General features: G+C 38.5%; 1 protein-coding gene across 1 annotated transcript in view; it reads left to right on the forward strand.

The window, feature by feature from the left end:
* Positions 1-20297, forward strand: part of LOC108882111 (metabotropic glutamate receptor 4) — a 160920-nt gene that overhangs the window by 125987 nt on the left and 14636 nt on the right. Inside the window, 5 exon segments of the mRNA XM_018674405.2 lie at positions 1471-1606; positions 4389-4543; positions 4953-5093; positions 14613-14698; positions 14700-14814. Of these exon segments, the coding sequence (XP_018529921.1) occupies positions 1471-1606; positions 4389-4543; positions 4953-5093; positions 14613-14698; positions 14700-14814 (633 nt within the window).

Genomic DNA, 20297 nt, shown 5'->3' on the forward strand with positions numbered 1-20297 from the left:
CTGTGCCAATACTAAAAAAAGTCCTGCCTGAATGCAGGAGGAAACATCCTCAAACATCACATGATAGTAAGACATGGGCCAACACACACAGGAATGAATCTATTCCTCTAGTGAATGAGCTGCTAATCCATTAACCAGCTGAGTGAATGTGTAAGCCTAAACTGTCTTGTTGTAGCTGTGTCATGCATGTCTGTAGGAAACCTATCCAGGCAGCCTTTCTGAAAAGAAAAGAAAAAGAAGAAAAAAAAAAAAAAACGCAGCCCGGGTGAAGCAGAGAAACTGTGGGTTTGAAGAAAAAGGAAACCTCATTAAATTCATCCACAGTGTACAATCAAAAAAACAGTGCAAGGCCACTGACTGAAGCCCCTCGCTGACTTAACCGGAAGTGACATTTTGTACCCATGAGCAAAGCAGCCCAACATCATTGTTAATTTAATGGCATCCCCTTTTCTTTACTCATATTTCCAGTCTCCCAACCTATTAGTATCTGAGCTTGGGCCAGGCTTTGTTTTATGGTGTGAGTCTGGCTGCCATGAACTGAACTAGAGGGTATTATTCCTGCATTGATTGTTCATTGGGCTGGCTTTGTACTGGGTCACGAAAGGGAAATTCATTAGCATGCACATACTCTCTGTGGCATTTTGGCAGGGCGACAAAACTGTTATCCTGAAATGTTGCATTGGGGATTAAAAAGCCTTTGCTTGTTGGTAACCAGCATTTTGACTTGTGTTCGGTACCAGAGCATCTCTAAAGGTGAGGACTCTCTTTAAATCGAAGCATGGGGCATAACTGTAGGTGTAGATATTGTGTTGACCAGTGCCAAGGTAAACTAATCAATTTGACTGGACAATACTATTGGGTTTATCAGCATGTAATTAACTGGCCAATTTAATTGGAAATGTAGGTAAAACAGTTTGTGTTTATTTTCTCTCTTCTCAGGCAAGAACCAGAATTTTGAAGAAATTGAGTAAACAATAGTTTGTTGGTTGAACAACTTTTAACAACCTGTGTAATAAGAAAAATGACTCGGAGCAAATGCAACCAGTTTTCAATTACAAAATTTATGTACTTCCAAATGCTACCAAATTCCCCTGGTCTCACTGACAGGACCATAAACTGAATTGATGGGTCCCGATGCCTTAAAGTTGCCCCTTGTGGTCCAAGGAAAGATTTTTTTTAATACCTCACATCCCTCATGTTGTGAAATATTGCATCTGTACACATTTAATAGTGCATCTAGCATTTAAAAAAGAGTCCAAAGGATTGAAAAAGATCAGTGTGAGTTTAAAAAAAAGAAGACTCCAGCAGAAAATTCTGGGTGACCAGAAGCTTGAAAAAGATTCACCTGAAACTGCAGCATTTTAAGTTATAAAATCTCTGCTAATGAGATATGTTCAGATGTTTTATGGAAGAATAGGCAATTTTTCTCTCTAGTTTTTTTTAAACTTTTCTCTTTTCTCCTCCAATTAGGCGGCCTGTGCATTTCACAGTCGGTGAAAATACCACGAGAACCGAGAACTGGAGAGTTTGACAAGATCATTCGCAGGCTGAGTGAGAACCCTAATGCCCGAGTAGTCATTATCTTTGCCAATGAGGATGACATCAGGTGAGTACAGTGGAATCCTAATTGCTGTCAATTAACATAACTGTTAACCTTTTCTTCAACCACTGTTGGATACTTTAGCAAAAATTTTGTTGAGGTAAAGCAGTTTAAGAGTTTGCAAAATCTGGTAAGATAAATGTTGTTTAGTAATGTTGTTACCTGAGGCTGACTTTGAAGCTGCTGATGCTAAAATATCACAAATGTCTCCTGTGTGTATAAAGAAATTAAACTGCCCTTTCTTATAAAATACAGTCTGCCACCCACATGTTAATATTTATAAGCTAGAAATGGCAACTATATTTTGGTGCATTCACATTTACTAAGCCTTGTCACTGAAGACATTGTCACAGGTATATTACAGGCATGTGAGGTAGCATAGTCATGACAGAAAAATAATGTGATCTAATGCATCCTAATGGAACACTATTCTACTTGAGGATTCCCATTTTATGCTACTTTATACTTTGCCTTCACTACATTTCAGAGGTAAACATATGTTTCTCATCTACATTTGACGGCTTTCGCTTCAAGTTACTTTGTGAGTTGACAAATAAAATATGATGCATTTTGATTGAACTATCCAAAATTGCTGGAACATTAAAATGCATGTTAACACATAAATAATAATAATTCAATAACTGATTTATTGATTCTAGATAATGAATACCTTTCACAAGTGTATTTTGCTGATAAAACTTATATACTAAAGCAAAATTCTGAATGCCAGGCTGTTATATTTTTCAGTGGTATTACCATACAGCTGCCTTTTCTCTTTGAGGCTGTGTCAGAGAGGCATTAACTGATCTATTTTGAAGCCATATTTTAATGTTGGTGTTGTACTGTACTGAGCTCCCCTCTGCCCTTTCTATCTGACTAATAGCATTATCATCCAATTTGACATCCAGTCTGCTGTCCCCAACTATTTGAATCTGACCATAAGTACAGTTAACAGTGTCCCTGCTTTCCTTGTAGGGACAGAAATGTGTCAATTTAAACTCATTATCTACTATTAAGAGGGATAGTCTGTATTAAGGATGAATCAATTAGCTGTAGGCTGAATAAACAAACAGGGAATGTTGTGGCTTTGTAAGGGAAAATGTTTCCAAGCAACCAGTTAGTAGGCCAGTGTATTCCTAGTGGAAGTGGGCAGTGATTTGGGGCGGTCTCTTGATGATGACCAGGGCAGAAGTCCCAGCGCTCATTGACTTAATCCGGTCCTGATAACGGGTAATAGTCTGGATATATAGTAATTACAGAAAGCCAGGGGGATTTCGGCGCTGCATGCCTGCTCTATCCTTGAACCCAGCCAGTGTGAGCTGGCAGCAGCCTTATAAGAACCAAAAACTGTTGACAGAGAAAGTGTAAGAGACTAGAGACTGTTTTGATGGCGCCCTTCAATGGCATATTTAACCAGTTATATAAATACACTGCCTTGTTCCAGGGTAATAAAGAATAAGGAAAATAATATTTCAGGATTAACCGTTCATAATGTGGCCAGGTAGGTAGGTTTATCCAATACTGTGTTTGCTCTGTGAAAAAAACAACATGGGAAGTTTGGGAAGGCAAAATATTAGGTAACACTTAAAGTATCATAATAATATTATTAATAACAATATTTTTACCTTAACACTAGATCAAATAAGTGTGTAATGTGAACATCCCAAGTGGCCAAAAAAACAAGTAGCAAGCAGCAATAAAAACAAAAAAGTAACAACTTAGTATAGGGTTACGGTGAGGTTTTACTGTTAAATAATTACAATTTTACTCACAGTAAAGAATTTAATGTGAGTGGAGAACTGAACCTGGGCTGTCAAAGTTGCAGGGAAGTGTTCCTGCCCATCCACGACTCTGACACAACACCTTTACTTCTCATGGTTTTATTTTTATATCAGACTTGTCAGGCTGTCTAGTCGTGTCACCGTTATGTAATCTCCTGACGGTGGGAAAATCTATTTCTTTCATTTTTCCTACATGGATCACATAATTGCATCTTAAGACATGCTCATTTCACTAAATTTCTGGAGACCAGACACAAGGAAAAATCATTACCAATCAAACATAAATCCTTGGAGGTCATAAAACTAAGGTAAAGAGACATAAAGTAGTAGGATGACTCACCACTCACCCACTCCATATTCTACAGAAACCTGTAATAATTATTTTACAAGGTTATACCGTCCTTCTTTATGCAACTACAAAGCCTTATATCAGATGTTAAATAAGTACCTGCCATGCAAAAAAGCTGTTGTGTACAACACAATATGACGCTTAATATTTATTTTTTTGCTCTGGCATCTCTGGGGCAATATAAGGGTCGGTAATGCCTCACATGCCAGGTGGCTGGGTTTAAATTTTATGTTGCTGTGCTCAAGCTTTCTTGATGTAACTCTGCTGCTACAGCAGAGCTTGCTGGCAGTTTTTTATGACTCCCCAAACTTACTTCCATTGGCAACAAGCCTGGACAAATGTGGCAAGGGTGTCATTCTGCCACAGCCAAGAAGAACTCCACTGCGCTGGGAATGGACAGAGTGTCTATGGTGGCTTTTCAGTTCTACTAAAGTGTCTCAGTACAACTTTGTCCAGACTCAGAATAGAATATTCTAGTTATGGAAACAGCTGTATGGCAGCTACACTTCCTCAGTGGGGTGCATTCAAGTAGGAACCTTCTTTCATAGGTGATACGTCACCATATGTGCAGTGACATATATCAGAAAAGAAATGGAAACACTGACAATACAACATTGTATGGTCCAATTATACATCGTTCTCCATCTCTGTCCAAAAGGCGACTCCTTCAAGCAGCTAAGAAGGCCAATCAAACAGGTCATTTCATCTGGGTGGGTTCAGACAGTTGGGGCTCCAAAATTGCCCCAATTCTGAACCAGGAAGAAATGGCAGAAGGCGCTGTCACCATCCTGCCCAAACGACAGTCCATCAAAGGTACCCATATTTCTTTACTTTACAGACTGCACACAACTATGTACAATTTATCTTGAGACATGTTTGCCACTTTCCAGCTTATTGTTATGTTTTTTAGATCTCACTTTGACTTCATTTGTACTGTTTGCACTGTTTCACAAGAGCAGACTAAAGGATTGCTGTTTTTCTTTTTTCCCTTGCTGCTTCAGCTCTGGCAAATCTTAGGCTGGGCTTCAAAAAACAATAAATCCTTGGCTCATTTGAAATCAACAGCAAAGCTATCCACTAGAGCCATCAGCAACAGGGTTTACATTTTGCTTAAAAAGGATTTCTAAATGGATAGTGACGGTAACCTGACACAGAGAGCCAATTCAAATGCAAAAACCTAGGAAATTAAATTCTAACAGCATCTGTCAACTATTTGTTCCAGGTTTCGATCGCTACTTCATCAGCCGAACATTAGAGAACAACAGAAGGAATATCTGGTTTGCAGAGTTCTGGGAGAACAACTTCCAGTGCAAGCTAAGTCGGCACGCTGTGAAGAAAGGGTCTGGCCTCAAAAAATGCACAAGTGAGTCTACACTTAATAGTGGTGAAGGCACTCGGTCAATGGAAAGCACTCAATCAATGATCAAGTATATTGATTGGGTCTATTGTGAATACATTATGTATGTGTGTGTGTGCACATCGTATGCATAGGTGAATTTGTCATCAGGGAGAAAGCAATCACACTTCTCTAATTTAGGTTAAATGTAATGGGGATAGATAAGTGAAGGGGAATCTCTAATTTCATCAGAGAGAAATTAATGTTCCAATTACTTGTCTGTTGGCTAGTTCAATTTGCAGTGGGAGACAATAGCAATCACAAAAACTATGCCACCGCATACGCTGAAAACATAATCAATAGTAAATCCAATCAGCCCATTAGAAACAAGCTTTCAGGTCATTAAAATCAGTAGTCTTTCCAGGTTCGCTGCCCACCCAACTGCACGGCACAACACTGCATCTCAAGTAATCCAGACTGACTAAAGCAGGCAACTAATGTTTCTAGATGGTAGACTCCGTGTACATCTGTATTTTGGAGTATTGTACAACACAAAAATCGACAAAGGAGAAGCTGTCTACTCTACTATTCAGAAATGTCCATCGGCTTGTAGGATGGCAACTGTCCTCCTGCTAATATTAGTCATGTCAACAGAAGCTGTATGCTGCTAACAAAAAGATACAATAAATCATTGTTCAGCTATGCATATTATTATAAACCAATGTTTTGTGGAGGGCATTTCCAGAACAAAACACCTGTACAGTGGTGTTTAGAGGAGAATATGGATACAATATCAATTTCATGTTTATCTATATTAACTCACATAACTCACTTTTATAAGCCCACAGCTTGGGATAATCCACTGTCAGTAAGGAGGACATTTAAATTGAAATGTTTATTACCAAAACAAGTTTGCAGTTAACCAGCAGCTTATCAAGTGCAGTAACCTGGTACCTAATGTTGAGCAACTTCAGTCTGGTAAACAGTCTTATAACTGTCAGCCACAACTAGCAGAGTGAGACCACAATAGTTTAGAGATAACGAATTGTCTGCTTGGATTTGAATGTCTGGTTCAGCCAAATTCTCTTGAACTGTGACAAAATATAGTGCTATATTCAGAGTTTAACAAGCTATTTAGGGCTGACAAAGAGTTACGTTAATCACAATAAACAGTATGGTTATGGCTATGAACTGACACTCCCCCACAGACACACACACACACAGCAGGGGAACCTGTCATAGTAGAGCTGCTAATCCAGCTATAACACAGGTACCCACAGAGAAACTCTGTGAAAGAACTTGAAATGTCTGGCAGTAGCTGTTCATGGCTGGTTAGCTCTGACGACCAGCTTCTACATTGTTGTCCATGCTACACTGAGCAGTGGTTAGTCAGTTAAACTTCTGCAATCATTTACTCCTGCAGTTGCACTGAAAGTAAGGCTGAAGATCATACGAACCATAATGGTGATTATTTAATATGGATTTGACTAGCATATTAAGGTACAGGAGAGTTCTCACCCCAGTTGGGGAGTGAGACTGAATTTGAATGACTTTATATGGTTTCTAAAAAATAAACTTACTGTTTCTCTGAAAGGAGAAATGTTTGAGATTTTGAAAACTGATGTTGCCCTTGCAAGTTGTGATTGAATCATTTTGTGATCCTCACAAGACAGAATAGCATAAGCAGAAGACACAAGTTACTGTTCTAGCCTTTCTGAAGATATTGTGGCACTCTCATATCTCAAATTCAACACACTGCATATCAGTGCAATTGTATAGTAGCTCTGTAGAGAACATGTAGATCTGTGGATGTGAACATTTTTCTGAACTGACAGTTGTTTATGATAGATTACTTAATTTTATTAGAGGATATCACATTATAAATGCTGCATTTCATTGTTTAGGCTTGCCCAGTCAGTGGCTCATGTATAATTTTATCTTCTGGCTTCCTAATCCAGCTGATATAGGACACTGCAACCTCAAAATGTCACCAAATACCATTGGAGACATACTAAAGTGGTACAATAGATGAGCAGGCAAAGCTAACCAATTAAGCAGAGATTTAATTGTCACCTCTCTTAACAACACTGTGTCCCTTGGCAAAAGAGGGAGATGCTTCCAACAAGGAGAACACGTAATCTTAAATGATTTCTGTATCTATCAGTTGTCATGGTGGCTGCTCTTGAGCTAAATTGCTACAGCCCCATTTCTTCCTCTGAGTAGGCACAGTAAGTTTTTACAGGCATGAGGTATACACATTTCACTTAGAGCCTTTTTCAAGTACTATGGCTATCCTCAGCATTGTCCCTTTTTTTTGGTGCATGTTAGTCACTATAATACTTTAATGGACAGACCATGCATAGTAAATCAAGTAACAACTTGCATGCAAATTTTGGGAGAAACTTAAAACCTACACAGTGTCAACAGTGTTTTTAATAACACACTTAATAAGTAGAAAAAGTAAATAACTCTCTTAAAAATCTGTGGAAGACTGTAATCAAACCACCAGAGACTGGAAAATGATATTCCTAAAGTACTAACATGATTAGATGGGCATGTAATTATTCTGTTTGTGTTGATATCAAAGCTTTTAATTGCACAATACAAGTCACTGGCAACTGATTCATGCACCAGAACAGCAGGGTAGCAACAGATCATCTTCCAGGAATGAGACATTAAAGTGTATCTGACTTAGAGTGCAAGGAAAACAACACAGAGTGCAGATGGATAATTCACATCTTATTGCTGCATCCTTTCCCTGTGTTGCCGTATTTGCCGCCCCAGAGGCCAAGGTTTACTTTGTATTTTGAGCTCTACACTGTCATCCCCAGCTCACAGGTTATTATACTACTCTGTATTCCCAGAATGAAGAAAGACACTATCAAGAGTCCCTGTACACAAGCCATAATCTACTTTAATTCTTCACATCACATTATAATATAAGACAGGTGCATCACTAAGAAGTCAAAATTACTGTAGGCATTAGTTATAACTGCACTTTTATATTATTTAGAGATGATTTGGAAAATAATGTTCAATTAATTTGTCAGTTGACTGTTTGCTAAGCATTGCTCATCTTATTTACAGCTACACTCATCAAGCCTTCCATTCTTGCACATCACAAGCAGTTTACGACGACAATAGCAGTTACTGAAAAATTTAAGGCTTACTGCAAAAAGCAACATTTTTCACCATTTGAATATCGAGGTAAAAGGCACACATTTAAATAAATGTTTAGATAGAATTCTTAGACTGCAATGTATGGCTAGTTAGTCCAATAAGTTTGATAAGGAAAAATGTAAGATTAGGCTAATATAGTTCTTAAATAAATCTGTTTGGCTACTTAGCTTACAGACTCAACAGTATGTATCACACAATTAATTTTACAAGGGAAAAGGATTTGAGGATGAGGACTACACTGATCGTGTCTGGAGACCATAATGCTACCTTAGGTCACGTGTTTGGTTGGAGCTGCTAGAGTGTAAAATACCTTTGCAATAAGAGAAAGAATCTGCAAATACAATTAATCGTTGCAAATGTGAAAGTAAGAAATTCTTAGCATATGAATTACATCACACCTACCAAAACATTTACACTGTTTGTGGTTGAAATTTGAAAACTGTGCTGTTGAGCTTTTAAAAGGTCGCTACCAGTTTGCCCTTTGTTCATTTCACATCTTTCTTTTCTTATCAGTTTAATAGAAAGAACAGCATTATGATTTCTTACAGTAACTAATTAGACATGGGAAATTCAAACTGAAGTCTACCTTAAATGTGTGCTACGTACAATCCAATAATTCTCAAGTCTTCTATCTGATCTGCTCAGACCATTCACTGCACATCACACTATTTCATGCTATCGAACCATAAAATATGATCCCATTTTTCAGAGCAGAATGAACAAGAATTAGCTGATATAGGGTCTGAATTTATGAACAAATTGGCAATAATAGAAGGATGTTGCACAGTGTCATGAGATTCTCCCTCTCCCGTCTCCATAAGAGTTGCATTGGTCAGTAATGAGCAGAGCTGACATGTCAGTCCTAATTATTTTGCGGTGAACTGACATACTCTTGTCTTCAGATTTGCCCTGTTGAGAATTCTGTTGCATAAAAGCATGACAGTGCTTCACTTGTCTATTGCTATTTTTTCATCATTTGCATCCTAAAATATGTAACATATTAGAATGAGGAGAAGAGCAATTTGTCCACAGTCCAGCCATTTCATGCAGTATTTTCCTGTAATTAAAGTTTTCTGTCTTACTGGGCTGTTGGCCAGGGATGACAGCCTCTGCAGGTGTGATCCCTCTTGTTGACATCATTTCAGCACACGTTGAAGTTCACAGTCTGAGTGAAGCAAACTGGCTTGAGTCACTCGGCTGCTTTGCATCCCTGCAGACATGAGTCATCAAGGCTACCAGACACGAGTACATGCCTGTATGCCTGCTCAGTTGTCTGACGCCCATTGCTCACTGAAAACATCAAGGACACCACGTGCGACTACGCAGTGTTCGAAAAGCTCTTTAATTCTCTTGAGATACAATGCAAATGTCTAGATTCTGGGAAAAAGATGAACCAGAAAACAACAAAATTATGTTTTATCCACTGTGCAGAGATTATTATTGATCTGCAGGGGTTTAGAATAATTACTCTGTATGACAGCAAGAGGGGATATCCCATTTTAAAGTAATTTGTTATCCCCAATTCTTTAAACCTACATATTTCCTATAACTAATTCTTGTTTAAAGGCAGTTGGAGCAAGAAAACCTCAATTGCTATCCATAGCTTGCAGCTTCAACAATGAGTTCACTTCATCTGACCGACCGTGTCTTGGGAAGCAATGATGACAAGCACTGTCAAGCACTGTGGTCTATTTCTGTCCCCTGGGTGATGATGCCCAGTCTTCTTAATTAGAATAAGACAATGGGAGGGGTTTGTAACGGTTGTCAACCAAAGTTTGTCAAATCCCTTACTGGGGCCACATTAGGAAATCATTTGAACTATTATTTTAGAAACTTTTCATGTGACCAAAGGCAGTTTGCCCCAAACACACAGGGGGTGAAAGTTAGCACTGTATTACTGTATACATATACATGCTAACAACAAAAGTAAATTTCAGTCGCAGTAAGTGGAACCTTGTTGGTATAATATGACTGAACATAAAAATACAAAGAGTTTAAAATTAAAATAAACTATTAAAAACTGAACTCATAGATGTGACTTAAAACTTAATGAGTCTGAACAAAAGAATACAACATACATGACAATACCCTCGATGTGTCTTATAGTCTATGGAAGAGGAAATACGTAAATTACCTGTTTTCCATTTATTCATTTAAGATACCTTTTTTCTTTTTGCACAGATATATAAGAAACAACAAGAATACTAAGAATGGACTGACTTGAAAACACTTGTTGTACATGTTAAATGCCAACAGAGTAACAAATAAATATTTTTCAACTCAGTTTTTATCCAAATATTTTAAACATACTGTGAGTATATTGAATCGTGAACACTCTATCATGTATTTCTCTGAAATCTGGCACTCCTGTATCGTTACCTTGCCTGCAGTGACCCACCAAAGTTGGTCAAAATCCATTACACCCAAGCCAAACTGAAAGAACCATCCAGTCTGCACCATCCTGAAGCACATTAGTTGGACAGATGGCCTATAATTTTCCGCATCACAAAGAAAGAAATCACAGTGTGCACGAGTAATAAAATGAAATTTTTGTGCCTCTCTGGCTTGAATGGAAGGAGGCAAAAAAGAAACAATTTGCCTCCATTCAAAAGAATATTGTAGGCAAGAACATGCAGTATGACCTGAAGGTTTCTGGATCATTGTGTTCTTTCAGTCTCTCAAGGTTGCCGTGATAAAAGCTCCTGGAGCCCTGATAAAAAAGATACAGTAGCAAGGTTTCATCTTAAGTCACATCAATGCTTGTTTTGAGCCGCTGACTAACCTTCCTGCGTCACATCTCAACATCCAGTTCCTGTTCTTTCTCTCCACTGTTTAGCCAATGAAGCCATTTTTGAGAGGAACAAGCTCTTTAAAACACACAGTATGTATGAGAGAGGGTATCAGAAGGAGTTGTGCTGCCCTCTGTTTCCATTGAAGTTCTACCCTTTTACACCATAACCTATATATTGATACTAACATTGACACTGGACAACATCAATATTATTCAGTGCCTTGCTGCTCCAATAGGTGACAGCAGGATAGAAGCCATTCCTTGGCAGAGGATCAACAGGTGTTTCCTCCCCAGGAAGTCTTTGTAATTACTGGCTGTGACCAGGTCAGTTCTGTACTGTAGGTTAATCATTATTGTCACAGATTTAGATTACTGGGCACATGTTTTGCATTGAGTGTGCATTAAAACTGGACTGGGAGCCTTCATCTATTGTGTCATTTTGATGGGTCAAAAGCCAAAGGGGTTGGGAACCACTGGTCCACCTGACCTGTAGGTGTTTGGTCTGTGTGGGAAAACTGGAGCTTTAAAGGACTCGGCATAAAGGACTTTCTGGTTGTAGACACTTAACATCATGCCGTTAATGAGCCAAATGTCTCTGTGTATGAATGTGTAAAACAGAGAGACAAAGAGAGAGTGTTTCAAAGAGTGAGTGAGGGAGAGAAAGATTAAAAGGAGAAAGGCTGTGACAGCCACAAAAAGAGATGGACTGCCTTTTCCAGCTCTGCTGTGCCTGTAGCGCACATTTGTAGAATAACTGCCGATATTCAAGCTCTTTAAACATTCAGAGCCTTGTCATTGATGTTAAATTGCCTCTCCTATGTGAGTAAATATTGGGGAGCATATAGATAATAACAACAAGGCAAACAAAAAACAATTCATCTGTTTAAAGCTAGCACTTGTTAAATTAAAGTGTCTCTGTTGAGATAACAGATTCCTGACACAAACATCTTACAAAACATGATTCCCCTTTATCAACGGCTTTATGTTGTGTTTTTCTTATCTGATCATGAGGCAGTGTTTAGATTGTGTTGTGCTTGTCTTGACACAAACTTGTGAATGAAACAGTGAAAAGGACAGAGCATTTGTTGTTGTTGAACAGAAGTGAATTATGGTGGTCACTTTTTCCACTTTTCCACATTATGTGTTATTGACATGAGTCATTATTCAGAATTACGCTTTCAAGATGTAATGAGGTGATGTAAAACAAATTACCTCATTTCCAAATATTTTTTCCCCCTCAAGTTGAGCAGAGTTCAAAATCAGTGGATTTAATGATTCTAAAAAAGCATCAACCTTCAAAGCATGAGGAAAAAGACTGACATAGAGCGGCTACTGAATCAATGCAAATGAACCTCTATTACAGTACATTTTTGGTTTGACTTTAATAAGCTCTTAAGACACTGTCTCTGTCAGAAAGAATAAAGAAGCATCAAATGTTATCTGTAACTTCAACAATTGCTTGTCTTCCCTGTTTCCGTTTACAAAATATATCATATTTCCTTGGGGATTTGTTTGCATTGCACTGTAATTCAAATGCGTTTAAAACTTCAAGTGTCTCTCAAAAGACTTTTCTGTCACATTCAAGGCAATAACTCTGCAGACAACTAATTTCAGCTTGTGAGAAGTCTGTAATCTTCTTGCATTCACGAGAGAAAGAGGGAAGAGAGCAGCACACTAGAAGGAAAGAATGGCAATGTTCAATTGGTTATAACTACAGTAAAGGACTGTTAAAGCAGTGCACATGTGGAGTGTCTGTGATTACTCAGCACTCTTCATCACAGCTGTGCCAGCACTAGAATCTGTGATAGAACAAAAACAACTTGTGAGATCTGTGAGTTTGTCCCGTTCCTGTTCTGCTAATTCTCTTACCATTGTTATTTTGAGATTTAAGAGTTTAATAATGAAAAAACATCTTTTTGAGGGCACAGAAAGCATTAGTTACAAGTAAGTAAAGTAAATCTGCCACTAAGTAAACAAAGAATTATCCTCACCAGGACTAAACTGCATATATAGAATCAGAATCAAATCTGATACAAACCACTTAAGAACTTCGGTGACTTTGCCTCAAAATATGGTTTAAAACACTCTTAGTCCTCAGGTTGTACCTTTACTATGCATGTGCAAGGTTTCAAGACACCATCCTCTTTTACAGCTCAATCCAGGGTGCTGTGATGTGACGCTGTCAGCTCATCCCACCAGAGCACTTGAACAAATGCAAGCGTTTGTGCCTGATGTTAAGATAAATACAGCTGATGTATCACACAAGTTTTTGTTTTATTATCTTCCTCTTCCATGCTCATTCAAAATCCAAACGCTGCCACCATCAGTTGTTAAACTCAAGTGTGTGCGTGCATCAATGCACCAACACAGCTGGTTTGATAAGGGGCATGACATGTGTCATACCAATCCAACTTTGGTGTTACAGACTATTCTATTCATGAAATAACCAAAAAAGCTGCTTACAGCAGAATGACTGATTATATTTCTACTCAAACTACTCTTAAAAGGTCTCAAATCTTGCAGTTCCGTTCCTGTCACCTCTTGCTGTTGGCATACATTACTTCAAGAAGTAACAGTGTCCTTCCTGTTGTCACTCTTTCTGCTCAACTTATCTGGCAGGGCTCTGGCTAATAAAAGGATTAAGCCACTAACTGAAAACTTGCTTGGCGATTAAAACATTTTCAAAGCATTAGAACAACCCCGGCCGTGATTAATATACACCTGTCATAACTAATTACATTAATACTGAAGAATGATTAGGCCTGTCTCGCTGTGTCTTCCACTCCTCCTCCACCACTCTATCACGCTCTGTGCTCTTGATTAATAGATATGAGGTGGCATAAACACATAGGAGATCTACAAAACAAGACCTGAGAGTCCTCTCAGAATGTTCCCTAGCAACATTCATCTATATTTGTATCGACAAACCCTTGCTTGGTTTGACGTTTCTGAAAACATCTTAGGACCTTTGCATGGTGCTATGCAGTACTCCAGAGCCTTTTAGCTGCAATGAGAAAGGCAGGTTAGGCTATATGAACCCAAAAGCGTCGTGCTGAATAATCTTGAGTGGGTCTAATCAGCGATCGACAGAACATAATGAGAGAGGCTGCACGAGGCCATTTTGGATTTTGTGGAAAGGGATTCTGTGATTGATGTCTAGAAGAAATACCATATAATTAGTGGTTAACATGCACAATTCAACACCAACCTTTAAATAAATTAAATATGATGAAAAAAAAGATGAGTTCACAATTGAGTAATCAGGCTTCTTGAAAGGCTATCATTCCCTTGATTTACACATCTAGCAATCATTGTTTAGTTCTTACATTTTTGACTGATTGTGGAGCAGCTTTTTTTTATTGTGAATATTATTATACTGTCATTCATATAAAATATTCTAGTCTTGATTACCTGTCATCATTGCTAGTAAAATGCACAGCATAGGAACACAGAGTGAATAAGTTAAATCAAATAAGCGATCATATTTCTTCAAGTATTTATGAAAGAATCGAGTCAGTCCTGTGTGGGGTATAATTTCATGAGCCATTTTTGTGTCGTTGATAGTTTTCCTTTAGATCACGAGCGGATCGGGAAGGATTCATCCTACGAACAGGAGGGGAAGGTGCAGTTTGTGATTGACGCAGTATACGCCATGGCTCATCGCTCTACACAACATGCACAAAGATCTCTGTCCTGGAAAGGTTGGCCTCTGCTCCAAGATGGATACCATCAATGGCACACTGCTGCTCAAGTACATCCGCAATGTCAACTTCACAGGTGTGTGTTCCTAAATTCTACCTAGGCAGACTCACAGCTGCATGTTTATGCACTGCTGCATAAAGCACAAGTTGTTATCACTGACCAAACAAGAACAAATAAGTTCCACCACTCAGCATTCACTCAGATGAATGTGGTATCACAAGAAGTCACTTTACCTCTACAAAAGTGTTCTTGGATTTGTGTGGTGCTATCTGAAGCAACTTGTGCGTCCTATTTTTGGGCTCACCAACATGCTCATGCAGAGGCTCTGTCAGTATACAGTGGTCTCCAATTATCAGGCTACTGAATGTAAATTACTCCCAGCAAGTGTAAGAGGCTGAGATCTGTAGGAGGGTTGACAATCAGCAGCAGAACAGCGTGTTTTATCACAGCTGATGATGCGCAGGAACTGTGCTTTGTGAGATTTCCCGCCTTATCTTGTCAGCACTGAATTGCCCACGCAAGAGATCTCCTGCCTGAAGTGCACTGGCTGTTGAGTTAAAATTGTACATAAATGAGAGGGGGGAAGAGAGTTACAAGACAGCACCAGCAAAAGGCATCAGTAGTTTTTCGGTGGTTATCCTATTTGAAATTAAATTCTATTGTTTTAGTGTTACTGAAAAATATAGCATGCAGTTATCTTTGACCAGAGATAGGTATTAGTTAAATACTTCTTTTCTTGAACCCTGACATTTAATATGCAACAGTCTAGGGCTTATGGGAAATGCTGTTCATTAAAGGCTAATAAAAACTGAAATATCAAAAATAGTAGATAATTTTTTTTTAAATGACCTTCCTTATCTAGACATATGGATCAAACTACACCTGATCCTGTTGAGTATTATGTTTCAGAGCTGAAATGTTTAGGTATTTTCATTATTACAAATGTTGCTTTGATTTTGAGTGAGATTTTCTTATGTATGGAACAGAATCCAGCTCTCTTCCTGTTTCAACATGAGAATAAACTGCCTATGTTATGCACATATTCTGACCTGTTCATATATTCTTTGTGTAGTTTACACAGGAATAGTGCTGGTAGCTTGATTGTTGTGAATATCCACAGTGTTCAGGCTTCTTCTGTTCATCTCAACTGTTCAGCTGCTTTTGGAAATTATAATAAACGATGACATGTACTGAAGAGAATGAACACGACAAAATATTCAGCAAGTACAAAGTACTTCTCTGAGAATTTGAGAAAAGTAGCACTACAATATACCGTAGCTACCAGTAAGATGCCCTTTTAAACTTTGGAAATTAATTATAGGCCTACATGTAGAAGAAAAGATGCGTACGTAAGGAGGTCGTGAAAGCAGCATGTGCATGAATTTAACCTGCTGGCTTGAGAAGACATAATAAAATGTGCGCAGAACGGGGTCTAGCTTAGGTCAGAACAACTTGAGATAATTGTACGTCAGAGAAGTTGGGGGTCAGAGTGCAATCAAGCAGAATGCGACACGAGTGGTTTAACACAGTCTCAAACCTGCTCCACCCTCACAGACGATTATACAGTAATGGATACATTTATCTGTATGAAAATTACAGAGCAGGCTCTTTGGAGTGAGGGGCAATCACACTGCAGAGAGTATATGGCAGGAATAATTTACAGTAAATGAGACAAAATAAAGGAACTCAAGGATTCAAAACAATGTCCACAGCTGCAGAATCCAGAGTTCAATTGCCAGCATCAGTACCTGCAATTTAGGTGCTCCAAAGAACACAACTTTAAGTGTGTTTGCTGGTGGGAAGCAAGAGATCAATCCCACACTAACAATTGCTGCTGGTTGGTCAAGGGCAAACCCTAACTTTTTTTTTTTTTTTTTTATGGGGGGGACTCTCCTCACAAGAAAAATGATGGCTTTTGTCATTTGCTCCACCGCCAAAACCAAACCACCGACAAGAACCTCCAGTGGCCGTGTGAATTATGGCTCTTGTCTGACATGAACAAAAGTTGAATTAGTGCAACAGGACAGGTTGGGAGGGATGGATGGTCAACCAAGCTTAAACACAAGAGACTGTTGTTGGTTTCCCTATTACCTACTGATGGCCAGCACTGTTTCCTTTTAACAGCAATATTGTTCAGATCTCAACCAAGTAGTTATTTTAAACACCTTGCACACAAATACTTTAACCTAGGGCCAGGCAGACAGTTTTTCTGTACTTGTAAACTGTGTTAACTCACACTGCGCATCATATTCAGCCTAAGTGCTTGGCCAGAATGCGCAACTTTTAAGTTAACGCTGTACGGATCAGTTCCTCAGCCAAGACTTCACTGTTCACACTGAATATAAGCACAGAGCCCCCAGCTGGGTTTGTCCACTGACAATTTCAAAACCATGAATGGAAATAAGAGTAAAAAAATAAATAAATATGGAGCTGTAGATGCCTGAAAGACACAGAAAATATGGTCTCTGTCCTGTAGTGAAGTTCAGTTTTGTGTCATAGCACAGTTTCAGTCAAGACTGACTCTCTCACAACAACCACTGCAGCAGAAATTCAGCCTGATTCTAAACTCAGTCAAGGTTGACCTGTTCAGGGCTACGGCATTTGATCAGGAAAGTGCCATTTTGGAAGATGATGACAAACAACTTTTTGTTGCCTAGTTTGGAGGACTCATTGTATTCGTTATTCCTAGAAGATACATGGTAGTTACAGCCTCCATAGGGCAACAGAAGGGGTTGCATGCAAAAGGGATCAATTTTGTTGGTAACTAAACAGAGGGGGGAAAAAAGCAGGGAAATGCAAAAAAAAAAAAACTCTTTAGGTAAGCAGTGGTATGTTATTCACCAGTGAAAACATTGAAAAAATGGATGAACATGATTTTTTCAATGTAGTCAACATAACCTTTATTGTTGGGGATAATAAAGATTAACTTGACACTTAGGTTTGCAGCAGTTACTTCTCATGCCAAAAGAAGCCCTGCAGTGCTCTGCAGTGTTTTACTTCAAAGTCAAAACATTGTTTACCTGCGCTTATTACTATGTATGCAGGTCAGTCCTCATCTGTGTAAAATAAGAAAAGGAAAATAAATTGTTTTGAGTTGTATTCTTAAGTCATATTTGTTCAGTTTTACAAGATGGACCAACTCTCCCAGCAATGGAGCAAAGCTTTAATCTGAAATACTGTATAACAGGTTTGGGTTATAGAATTAAACTTCAGTTCTTTATGCATTCCTTTATTCGTGGTGTTATGTTACTGGAAGGCTTGTCAGCACTGAAGCCACTGGAGCTACAACAGGGATGGCTAAAAAATCAATGCCACACATTACCGGAATAGTGCCCTGCTTTTAAGAGTCTCTGGGCTCAAAGGGATGGAGAATTTAAAAGGTTTGTAGGAAAACAGCGGGAAACTCTACATGATCCCAGTGTATTCTGGGAATTGTCTACAGCCATCCGTGCTGACTAAAGGAAAGAGGAAACCCAAGCACTACAGATATTGTAGATGAAGTTGCTACTTATCGACGCGTGGTATGAAGATCGTAATCCTGTAATGCTGAAGGAAACTGCAGCTGGTTACATTCAAGAATAGTACATACTCAGCGGCACTTAATGCTATTTTTTTCCGGAGGACATTTTGATTGACAAAGTAACCTTACAAGCTGATAGGAAAGCAGCCAACCTTTAAATCACTTGTTGTGATTAAAGGTTGGCTGTAATATAAGGGTTCCACCATAGTCATTTAAAGCTGCCTGATTTCATGAGGTTTGATTACTAATTGAATTTGGGGGTAACACGAGGAAGCACTCAGTCACAAGATCATGTATCACATATGGTAGAGGGATCTACTCAAACAGTGCTAACAACAATGTGTGAAAAAAGGTTTGCGGTGGAAAGAAGAGCTACTTTTCTGCACATAAGAATAAAACAGTCTACTGCACACACAGCAATTTCAAATTCAAGTGCGTATATAGTTCTTAATAGTGGATCGTGAACTAGAAATATTAAGCAATACAGCCAATCGTGAAGATACAATACAGTTTGAAAGACTAAACTGTTACTGAGGTCAGCGTCATAAAAGAAGAGGGAAAGATAATCAACCTGAGCATTGGCCCTTAACGCTGCCCAATTGAATGACTAATATCCAAGTAAGGCTCGTCTTCCATTTAGAGTAGTAATAAATTGCAGTGTCCAACATCTCTGAGTCTTGGTATTGTAAATGAATGCTTTGCATTTATGAAGAAAGCCTGCTAATTCTTTTTCCTTTAACTTGTATTGTTAGGTTTTTAGCAAATGCCCTTAAAGAAACTGAATTCACTAAAGCTACCTCTACACTTTTAAAGTTCAGCTGCAAAATCTTTTCTTTTTTGATCAGTTTTTATTCAACATTTGTAAACACACTAGACCTCGTGTGGCTTTGTCTTTGGATGGATTTTAAAGGAGCAGAAGGGTCATTCTTATTTAACTGCAACCATCGCATCCTAAAAAAATACTGTTTTGTTTAAATATGTGTCCAAAGTAAAGCTTTGAATGAGTCTCAATCTTCAAGACACGAGCCATACAATCAAGAAAAACATGAACAGGTTTGAGATTTCAACTGGTAGACTAGCTACTACTGGGAAGATTTAGACTAATTTGAATTTAAGGAATGCAAAAAACAAAGCTCAGTCTCATAGCCATTGTTTCAACTGCAATGAGAGGAGCATTAACATTAAACATGTATCATTTGAAACTGCATAGTAATAACACAGTGCCTAGATACTGCCCTGCACATACTTTGTCTCTGCAGTACATTTCATTTAGCTCTCACAGCATTAACATGGAGTCTCATACCCACACTGCTGTGATTTCAGTTCGACAGAGTTACATTACCTGACAATTTTACTGTGGCTGTTTTATTTTCAGTGCATTTGTGCAGAGCTGCAGCTGATGGCAGTCGATCGTTTTTCCTATATTGCATGGCTTCATTCCCAAGAGGTTTTTTTTTTTTTTCATCTTTTTGTGTGTGTGTGTGTGTGTGTGTGTAGTGTTTCCTCAAAAATTTGACCTGGTTATTAAACAAGTGGTTTTGTTAATATCTGCTGGCTGTGCATGAAAACTGCAGGGCCTTCCTGCAAATTAAGAGGTGAAACTAATCGATTAAGGCAATCAAATTAGTAGGAAAATACATCCCACTCGATTCCCTGTATTGCTGAAATGGGCAAGAAAAGCTTCATAATTACACAACTGCCCGTTGCTGTCTTAGACATGCCCTCTAGATGATGCAGCAGGATGGTACTAATGCAATTAAATCCTATGCTTTTTAATCAGACCTCTGACACAAACAAATTTTCACAGGGGAAAGAAATAAGTCCAACTTCCAACTCTGACTCACAGGTTCAAAGAACAATCAACAATCGATACTGTGACCTATTAAAGAGAACAACATACTCAAAATAATTCTTTTTATTCTTATGACACAGTAGACTGTAGTCAATATTTGTGGAACATTAACTACTCTCCCCTAAATACAGAGGCTTGAAAACACTGAGTCAAATGATGAATATCCTTCTTCTGTTGCAGAAAAAT

The sequence above is a fragment of the Lates calcarifer genome, linkage group LG6, assembly GCF_001640805.2.
Source record: "Lates calcarifer isolate ASB-BC8 linkage group LG6, TLL_Latcal_v3, whole genome shotgun sequence".
In the NCBI taxonomy this organism is placed as follows: Eukaryota; Metazoa; Chordata; class Actinopteri; family Centropomidae; genus Lates; species Lates calcarifer.